Source organism: Gambusia affinis, linkage group LG02 (assembly GCF_019740435.1).
Source record: "Gambusia affinis linkage group LG02, SWU_Gaff_1.0, whole genome shotgun sequence".
Classification (NCBI taxonomy): Eukaryota; Metazoa; Chordata; class Actinopteri; order Cyprinodontiformes; family Poeciliidae; genus Gambusia; species Gambusia affinis.
In genome coordinates this window covers 5,662,263-5,673,214 of record NC_057869.1, presented here as the reverse complement: position 1 = coordinate 5,673,214, position 10,952 = coordinate 5,662,263, and the positions used below count along the sequence as shown (strand labels likewise).

At 35.2% G+C, this 10,952-nt stretch overlaps 1 protein-coding gene across 1 annotated transcript; it reads right to left on the bottom strand.

Moving 5' to 3' along the window:
* Window positions 1-3,400: 3,400 nt before the first annotated feature.
* Window positions 3,401-6,463, bottom strand: fibinb (fin bud initiation factor b). The gene has a single exon (XM_044142254.1). It carries the CDS (start codon window positions 6,112-6,114, stop codon window positions 5,494-5,496), a length of 621 nt encoding a protein of 206 aa, XP_043998189.1. The 5' UTR covers window positions 6,115-6,463; the 3' UTR covers window positions 3,401-5,493.
* Between the last annotated feature and the right edge of the window lie 4,489 nt (window positions 6,464-10,952).

Genomic DNA, 10,952 nt, shown 5'->3' with positions numbered 1-10,952 from the left:
AGGTCGGCCGTGCCTGCCTGTCTGGACAGGGACAAGACAACCATAGCATGTGTGTAAACTTTGCCCCACATTCTATTCTCAAACACACTTCTAGCTGATAAACCAACCACGGACCTGCCTTCACACTGAAACTATATATTAAACAATATTAATTTCACCACAAAGGGTGGCTTCAAAGAATCAAAGTAAGCTTTTAATTTCAAATACATTATCCTAATCAGCAAATTCTTGTCATCTTCTCTATAATTATTTTACTAGGCTTAACTAGGCTAAGTAGATCTGTCTTTTAATCTTGATTCATAAAAAAGAGGTTTAAATAGGGTGACCAGACGTCCTCTTTTTCCCGGACATGTCCTACTTTTCAGACCTAAAATAATGTCCGGGGGGAATTTCAAAATCATCCGGTATTTTGTTCAATCAACTGCCTCAAAACACATTACATAGCTTACAGTGCATTGTGATTACATTGCCACTCCGTTCCATCCCCCCCACCCCCTTCATCAATATATTCATTGAAACCAAAAATTCATACATCAGGCCACTCAAATTATTGGAAATTCAACCGTAAAGTATTCAAGCGGTGAGATTAATAGTTACTTCTTAATAATTACTGTATACCTTCTCTTGAAAAACTAAAAGGAAACAAGTAGGCAGACAAATATAAAAAACATGCTACAAATAGAAGTCAAATTGATATAATGATGCCATTTAGTAAAGAAGAAATTAAACCAGTAATTACACAAAAGGTCAGGACGAGATTGGAGATACAATGGGAAAGAAAAACAGGTGGCTTTATAACATTCATAGACAAGTCCCCATAATGAGGAAAACAGGAAGAAATAACCACATTCAGATTAGGAGAGAAATGTGGCTGTTTCTGAAAAAGACAACAGAACATGTTTTATTGTTCTGCAATAAAAAGGCTGTTGAGAGGAGTGAACTGGTACACGGTTAACAAGAAAACAAATTGCAACTGGATGATACAGTTGTTATATTGCAGCAGGAAGGTCCTTGGTTCAAATCCTGGACTGGGTCTTTCTATCTGGAGTTTGTATGTTCCCACTGTCCAAGGACATAAGTGTTATGTTAAGTTTTCCTTGTAAATTTTTTTTTTTTAAAAGACATCAAACAAGACAAGAATTAAAATAATAAATAATTTAGCCTAAAATGACAAAGTGTGACATAACCAACTATAATTAACAAGAAAACACGAGGCCACAATTATGAAGGTAAAACTAAACTGAAATTATCAAGAAATAGAAGTTGCAGTGCACTGTAAAAGTATTCAAACCCATTTTACTCTTTGCTCTTTAAAAATTAGGAGCAAAGATTTCCCCTCTAAAGATGCCTAACTGACTGACTCTCAAATGAGAGTATTTTAAGGAATTCCAAGGAGTAAATTTTTTACTGTGTTAAAAAATAGCATCTATGCAAAAATTTGTAGATTGTTCAGTTTTATTGCTCTTTTTTGGTTCTAGCAGCCTTCATTTGAGAGTCAATAGGCAGAAAGTTTGGTAATGACAGAGGGGGAAGACATCCAACAAGGGTCATCAGACCGGGACTTGAGCCTGTAACTGTGTTAACTATGTTAGACCCCTGTTTCTGCAATGGCTGTGGTCGAAACAAAGCAAAGAAACAGACTCAACCTGGAGAAGAGCTTGGCTACAACAGTTGCCTCTGCCAATAAGGGCGACAAAAATTCTCAGTGAAGCACAAACTCATTGCTAAAATGAGAGAGCAAAAATACTTTGTAACATAAATACAGTTTTGACAGTTTGTCAGCTTACTTTCATATTGTTAGACATGTATTTCAAGATTATTTGAAACAAAAATGTTATGTAAAATTAAGTGTTTTTTGCAAATAAATATTTTGTTATCTAACTGTTGCTGTAGTCATCTAATTAACATCAGTATGCTGGTGCTGTCAATAAGTTGTTAATTTTGAGGTTGCAATATTAATATTGTGGATTAAACTAAAATCTCACAATAATTCAACTAGAATGCTAAAACTCATAAGCATAGAGATTAAATATGAACTTTTAAGTATTCAGTCTTACCGTTTGTCTCTTATTTTTGCCTTGTTTTTCTGAAGTTGCAGGGATGATTTGTTCCAGTGACTGCAACAGCACGATTGTTTATCTAAATGGTATACGCTCACACGCGAGCTTCAAAAGCATCCTGTTGCAATAATTTACCCAGGATAACAGATAGCTGCTAGAATCATTATGGACCAGAGATCATTTTCAAAGGCTGAGTAATGGTTGTAACTCACTCACCTTGCAGCAGGAAAGTGTGTTGAATGACGGACGTGGAGTCATTGGGTTGAAGTGTAATTTCTGCTAAGTGCATTGACGTAATAAAAATTTACTGCCTTTAGCTCCTTCAAAATTAAATAAGTTTCATCTGTAAAATAGCAGCAAAATATTATTTGCAATAAATTTAGTGAGACCATGGAAGAATGCACCTACCGTACATTAACAATTTTAGTTACTTCCTGTAAATTTTATTTAACTTAACACAAAACCTTCACTAAATTATTGATCTGAGCAAAGCAAATTCTGCCCTCTCATGATAAATGCTTACTTATGTCGTATTATTATCAATATTGAATATAAATTTAAGCAACATCTTCACTTTGAAATAAAGCTAATTGTTTTGTGGTATTTCTTAAAGACGCTTGTTAGATATATGACTTTTCCACTACATGACACCCATTGTCTATTTAAACTTTAATAAGAAAAGTGGTATCTTTCCCTTGCTGCAGAGACATACAAATCAGGTTAAAGGTTCCTCAGCTGTATGTTAAATGCTTTGTGTAATCGGTCGGCACAAAGTCTTTGTGAGCGAAACTGAACGGTTACATAATTTACAACCCCTGGTATTTAACATTATGTAGTTATGACATTTTAATTCCTTTGCCTCAAACTGTCAGAGTGTTTATGCAACATTATCTGTGACCTTCAAAGACTAAACCATGGTTAAAATAAACAAACAAATAGTATATTACTGCTCAGTGGATGAGAACAAACAGGCTGTTTGTAAGACCGACCGCAGCACCTAAAACACGCACCCTTACAACTTTGTTCCCCATAAATACCAGTAAGCAGCTTCTTTCTTCAAAGCACACGTAATTAGGCCAATGCCTGAGAATATAATTCCTAGCAGACCTCAAAGTGTTTTAAGCAAACATGCTAGGAACTTTGTCATTTTCAACCATGTGGCAATATTTTGTATACTATAAATTATGTGTGTGCCACAACTACATCACAGGGTTCCCCATGCGCCACAGGACCTCACTGGTAAGGCTTAATGAAAATCTTGCATATCATAGTGACATTACAAACTAATGGATAAAAATAAGAATGCTGGGAAAAATGCTTTGATTCATGTAACTCAGCAGTCCATTGTACTTAATTACTTTATTTTAAAAGTCACAATACAGTCGATTAAGTATGTTGTCATACAGATTATTCCTTAAACTCAAAAGTACATGAGTGCTGCCTGCAGTCTTGTCTGTCAAAGTATTACACCAAAAACATAAACACAGATTAGTGTGTTCCTTGAGGTGAAAAAGAATACATAAACACTAGTACAGATTAAGGTTTTCTGTTATAAAGGTACTCACAGTATTTACTTTTAATATTAACCTATATATTTTACAAGACTACACTCCTTGTACAAAACAGCACAGCAAGGGGCACCCACTTTAAAACATAAGTCAACATTTAGCACTTAGACAGTAAAAATTGTGCAACATTTGCAAGCCAATAAAACAAAGCCAGAGAAAATTACAACTGATGCTTCGATGCACATGTAAACATTCTTTGATTTTTTTTCAGAAAAACCTTCTTCAAGAAGGTCAAAGAGACACAAATATTGTTTCTTTTTATAGGATCTTTCACCCTGACTATAGTCAGCTATTTCACTGCTAAATATAGATTATTCAAAGGCAAAACCAAAGCAGGCACAAGGCATTCAGGACATAGTACAGACACTATAAACTGGGCAATGGGATTAGATTTTAATTCTATTCCAATATAAATCCACAAAACATATTAAAAACTTACTTAAATCTCATGTTTTGAAAGCCAAAGCCTCTAGCTCTAATTCCATCCATCCATTCAGCCAACCATTCATCCATCCATCCAGCCAGCCAGCCAGCCAGCCATCCAGCATTGCCAGCATGACAATATTTGACATCTAGGGAATATACAAGGGAAATATTACCCGTGTCTCATTTAGTGTTTACATTTTGTGTGTCTGTGCAAACCATTAGCCAGTTTCAATTTAGGTAATTAAAAATAAACATTGTCAAATATGAGGATATAACTTGTTTTTTTTTTTTGTCGGATAACTATTATTTATGATTTGCTAGGTACTTAGACTGTCTTGCCAGGATATCCGGTAGTTTGATCCAATAAGATTTTTCCATGTGGCAGAAAAAGAAATTGTATCCCAATATGTAATTTACATACACTGGGGAAAAAAAAAACATGATGGCACTTGACAGCTTATAAAAATGTGAATAATTCATTGTTCATTGTGGTTACAATCCAGTTCAGTAAAGTAAAAAAATATATTTTTTTTCAATTTTCAATTACTCTTACCAAGAGATTGTTCAAAAGCTGCATGCCCAGATTGTTTTTTCATTTCTAAAACCTACTGTGAGCAAAGTTACTAGTGACTTTTCTTACAGGTACATAATTACGGATACTAATTCAGTTAATTACTATCTTTTAAATATTAAAAACAACTTTTTTTAATTAAACTGACTGCAAAACTAATTCTGACAAGTGGCAGAACCCATTTTGCATTGGATATATACACATTTCACACAAATTTAAAAATAGTTTTCTAATTTGGGAACTTTGAAAATAACACTTTCTACCAATTTACTCACTGTGAAAACTATAACTGTCAACCCTTTCAAGCTACACTGGTCACTTACTCTCTATTGTAAATATAATTATTTTTTAATGAAGCAAAAAAAAAAAAAAAAAAAAAAAAACAATAAATTTGCTATTCCTAAATAATTGGAGCAAATTTACACAAAAACCATTTATTACATTTGTTCTATAAATTTAAAGAGTTGACTCTAAGACACTGATTGTTCTTTAGGGCCCCCTGCTGGTCTTTCAGCCTAAAGATGCTGATGTTTATTATAACGCATTATAACACTTTTTTGAATTGTATGATATAATTCTATAAATTACATAACTGATGCCATGTATGTATTTTATTTAGAAATGAAAAATGGAAGGACATGATAAGAAAAAAAATAAATAAATACTTGAATCACCTCTTCCGTTAATGATCAATCTATTGAAATTTGAATGCATGAAACACGTGAATTATGTGAAATTAAGGCACCAAAAGTGGATTTAGCCCAAGGCCCGCACTTTCCTAAATCCGGCCCTGGTCACGCTCCACAATAAAAACAATATTTAAAGTGATGTAATGGGAAGTTAGTAATGGGAAGGGATTGTTTTCCTATTAGAATTTGAGGTACTCGTTCTTCAGTCTGCTCAGTCTCGTTCCGTGGCTGCGGATGATCAGGGACAGCAACTCGTGTTTGTCCTTCAGGCCCAGGGAGATGTCCAGGGTCTCCTTCAGGGCGTCCCGTGTGTGCACGATCATGGTGAGGAAGTCGTCACTGAGCCGGTGCTCCTCCTTCAGTTCGCTCTCCTGGCTCTGCTTGAACTTCACCTCCAACTCCAGCAGAGATTTCTCCGAGTTTGTGAACGCCTCGCCGATCTGGGCCGTCTCCCTGCGCAGATACATCCCGTAGCTGTCCTCTCCGTCCAGGTCGTAGGAGATGCTCTTCCCTATCCCCTCTAGCACCCGCGCCGAATCCTCGATCTGCCGTTTGATGAGGGTGAAGTCGTCCCTTATGACAGAGTCTTGGTCCTCGTCCAGGCTGCACTTTCGCTCGTCGGTCATCTTAAAAAGCATTTGACACTGCTCTGGGTCGTCGTTGTCCTCATATTCGCCATCCGGGACAAAATAATGATGAAAAGTGCCATTAGACATCTCTGGATGTAATGGTCCCCGGTAAAAAGCTCCGCATGCTGGCTGTAACAACATCCAGGCACAGAGCAAGTGAACAAAAGCCATGATGCAAGCTGCTGCAGGGTGTAAAAAAAAAGGGGTTAAATACTTGCTAAAATGCACTTTTAAAGGCTATTTCATTTCAGCGCAAACACTGCAAACAAGTTCCAAACTGCGTAGTTAGTAAAAGTTTGGCTGTAGTTTCAACGTCCTCCTCTCCAAACAAACCAAAAAAGTGGCGTGAAATTGTTTCACGGCTTCTCTTCTTCGTTCTTTAACCCAGCTGGACAGCTTGCATCACCGTTGGCGAGCAGGAGAGCGGCGAGTAAAAAAGTTTTCCTCGGCGTGGCTGTAGTCCCGACTCTGTCTGGTGCCTCAAACGCAACATCTGGACGTCTCAAGTGCCGCGCTTCGGTTTTTGACTAATAATACCTCTGTGCTACTCTCAAATTACAGCTCCTCCGTCATTTTCAAAAGGCTGCATTCAGTCTGGTCCAGACTGCCACCGGGGCCTGCCCGTAAAAAAGCCTCACTCAAACCAGAACCAAGACCAAGTTTGTGTTAATTCGCACATCCGTTGCAAGTTGGCGTATATGGTTCAACATTATTACACTCCTGAGAAATATACAAGTGACCACATATAAACCTGAAATGCCCTTTAGTAAACCAGACCTGTAATTACAGTCTAGTCACACACTTTTAAAAATGTTATACTTTTTTAATAGCAACTGACATTTGACTGAAATATTTGCAGTGTGGTAAATCTTATTACATTAAAAATAAAAATAAATAAATCCCAATAGTCACAGCATTGTCGGTATAAATAAAAGCATTAATTTATATTGCTAAATAACAGCACATTGGATAACATTATAAATAATATTAGCACAATTTATAAAATAACTGCAGATCCTTGCAATAGTATTCATACACCTCCATTGAGCCTTGTAACCACAAATGTCAATATATTTCATAGGGATTTTCCATGACTTTGACATGCATATGTATTCATCCCACTTCTATGAGTACTCTTAAATAAAACCCACTGCAGTCTGTTGCCTGTAGTTGTGTCTGTGTATAATTAATCTAAAATACCTAAAGTTGCAATTACCATAATTGATAACTTAATTTTTCAATATGGTTTTATGGTAAATCATAAAATAATCATGAAACAATACTTAGTATTTGTGCATACAGGATGGGTAGAGATGATGCCCAGTAGATTTCTTGTTGAGGATGGAACTCATCAGATGGTAATCGAGAAAAAGGACATTTTTTATTATGGAAGGAGATTGTGGTGTGTACTTTAATGAAATTCTTAATGATTCTTCTTTGTTGAGGTCCATCAAATATTGCAATGCCAATGTGTGAAACAGCCCAGTACCCAGAAGGAGTTGTTAATTTGAGTGTAATTTGGTGCAGAGGCAAATAAAAGATGGGTATGTAAATGGTGCGGTTTACAACAACCTGGCCTGTTTGAACGAGCAACACAGATGCATAAGTGGTGGTGCAACTGCACCATTTTGCAGGAAGTCAAAATGATAAAAGTCATCAGAGGCAAAGGATGCATCAAGAATGGATCAGACATATTGACCTCTGATAAAATAGTCTTTTATTTAGAATGAGCAAAAATATGGTCACTATACTTCTCTCTTCAGATGTTCCATGTTTATTAGCATTAGTTTACAAAAACATATTGTGACAGAACATAAGGTTTAAAACCACTATATTTTGACTCAAGTGTAAAAGCCACTTAAGTTCTTATGTCATAAAAAGTAAGTGCAAAACAGAAATGTATTATTAAGAAATAATACGTTAATAGCATAAAATATATTTGTTTACCTTTAGTATTCAGAATATATTAGGGCAGAAGGTCAAGGATGACCTGGTTTTATTAACTTTATAATGAATGATAGGGTTTTTTAAAGTACAAAAATGTTAGCTGATCTTCTATAGGATCACATATTTAAAAAAAAAAAAAAAGCTTTATGAGCTTTAGAAACAGTCCTGTTTTTTTGTCTCAGTTATGATGCATTTTCTGGTAAATCCAAGACGATTACTCAGACATTTATTTAGCTTAAGAAAGAAAAGTTTCTTCTGTCCTAAAAGGGAACACATAATGCCGCAGTTTATCACAAACATTCAAACTTGTATGGAGAATTGGAAGGGTATTATATTTTGACATCTACAGATAAACTATAACAAAAGCTCTCTCACAAATGTGGTGTGCCCACAGTAAAGTGTTTGTCTCTGTGAAAATGCGGGACAGCTGTGGCTCAAAAGAGCTATCTAGAAATTTCAAGGTTTAATGTCCAATTCTTGATTGCACAATTTAGTAGTTTGATCTCATGAACAGCTGTTGAAATTAGAATTTTTATGATTATTATTTAGTGAAATGTCCTTAGATACTGCTGTAAAGAGTTCTGTATGTCTGTGTAATTTGCAAGTTTAGTTCAAAAGAAGCAAAAGTACACAATTCAGTGAGTGATGTGAACTCCAAATGTATACAGGCTAGACTTGTAATATATTTAAATATTTACTTCTCTATTCCCAAAGCTACTAATTTGGGTGCAACAGAAATACAATGAGAAATGTTTTTGTATTTAAAATTTCTGCCAGTAAAGTTAAAAGTGAAATTGAAACCAATTTAATAACAGGGTCAATCTTCTCCAGCTAGCTACTGGAGAAGATTGTCCTAAAGAAAGAACTGCTGAGATTTTTAACATGATGAGTTCATGCACTAACATGCCTAGAGTAATCTAATGTCTTAGACCCACAGTGTCACAGAGTGTGCATATTTTTCCTGAGGAAACAGCAGACATCATTAGATCGCCTACCCCTGCTGAGGAATACTGCTCTCATTCTTTCCACTGCAGGGGTGATTATTCAGAGTTTTGACATGCAGGAGTTAGGATTGAGAAGAACGACTTTCAGATGGTAAGCATGTGGTTATAATCTTTGGAAATACCTAATTCTATCCCTTTTCCATACCAAAATAGTATTTTTCTGTTTGAACTTCTAACAGGAAGAAATTATCTCAAAACAACTTGATCTATTAATCACTTTTTGGAAAGTGTCTGATATTGTTGTTAATGGAACATCAACAGAATGAAGAAATAAGTGATATAAAATTTTATTACAGGAGTTCAACAAAATATGTAGTTTTTGCATAGTAAGAATCACCCCATATCAGAGGGGATCCAGAGATAAGTTAATGTATTGCCAGAATAGTTGCAAACACAGAGATCCTGGTAACAAGGTGATTTATTGTCTTTTGTGAACACTGTACTGAATAATAGGCTTTTAACGCATTTTTTTCAGCATTCTAAAACATTTTCATCCAGTTAGATGAGCTTTTGCAAGATGGAGACCTCGTTTGCGTCATATGTTTGAGTCAGAATGTGACAATAATGTGACGTAATGGCTCATGATACATGAGCCATTACGGATCCTACTGAGTGTCATAGTGATCAGTCTTCACAACTTAAACATTTATTGCTTTCTTCACTTGTTAGTCACATAAACATAAAATTAGACTACGCTAGCTTCTACCACTGGTAAACTAGCCATACAAATTGATTGTTTCATAGTACACATTTTGTGACTTATGCAAATCTGGTGGTTAATCTCACTCTACCGCTAATCATGATCCATGTGGAATTATGTTGAAACTAGCTAGTTCGACTGGACTAACACTGATATTTGTCGATCATTCTTTGCAGTCATAACAGATGACATGGTTGTTTGCAGCTGTCTGTAGGATATATAATTGGTGCTTCAACATAAAATCTGTCTATTGCAGCTTGCCTTCGTCTTCTTCATGAACTGTTTCTGTGTATTTGCTTTTCCTGCAGCGTAATTATCCAAAAAGTTAGTAGGGTTCTAAAAATATAGCTCAGGGATTTTCTGCAGCTGTAAAGACGACATGTAAAACCTTCAAATGTGAATTAAAATTCCATATAAAACCCAAATCACTGTGCTTTGTGTGTTTTTCTTGTTTGGCTATACACCAGTTTAGGACATCTCTGAAACATGTGCATGGAAAGCTGAATTAGGTTTTGTGTTTGAACAAAATAAGCCCAGAAAAAAAGTGTTCGTGTCATTAGTTTTTTCAAAGGGTGAACTATATAAGTTGATAGATTTTTTAGTGTTAGCTTGGCCAACTTCCTTAAACTGCATATTTTTATGAGGCAATAAAACAAAAGGCAGAATGGCAATTAATCTAATAGGGGTAATAGTTGATGTTTTTCAAAGGCCATTAAAGCAACCTAAGAGTCATCTGAGAATCATTTTCTCATTAGTCAAATAAGAATTTCTTTACATTAAGATTCCACAGTAAACCCCTTGACAAGTTTATGTATAAAAAGACTATGCTGATTTGTTTACACATTTGAAAGGCCAAAAATGTTTGCATAAGTTTTCACCTGTTTCCTTTTTTTAATGAGAATCGTTCTAATGTGTGAGCCAAATCCACCTGTATGCATCCATATCCCTTCTTCAACAGACAAAAACTCAACTGTTCTTTGTTCAGAATTAATGTCGCAAGTTTAATTAAATTAGGCTTTTCTAAGATTTATCCATTTTTTTAACAAAAGTGTGCAATTTTACAAAAGCAAAACTGATCAATCAATGACAAAGTTTTCCTTTTCTTTGTGCTGCAACTAGTTCGCTCATTGTCAAAAAGTTTTGTTAAGAGAAAATGATGAAGCCACCTGCACATCCACAAGGCGATTCTGAAACAAATTAAATCTAAAATATGATTTCTCTACAATTCAATTTCACATGTTCAGCTTTTCAATTATGCTCTTACTGTACTATTTCCAGTAATAGAGGATTTAAAACAAATTATAACAAATACTTTCTTTTCTTTTAAATTGCCTCTCAGATTATGAAAGCAGGGTTAA

Bases quoted from the DNA above. Each gene is read 5' to 3' on its own strand.
- fibinb (XM_044142254.1), bottom strand. From the start codon at position 6,114: ATGGCTTTTGTTCACTTGCTCTGTGCCTGGATGTTGTTACAGCCAGCA.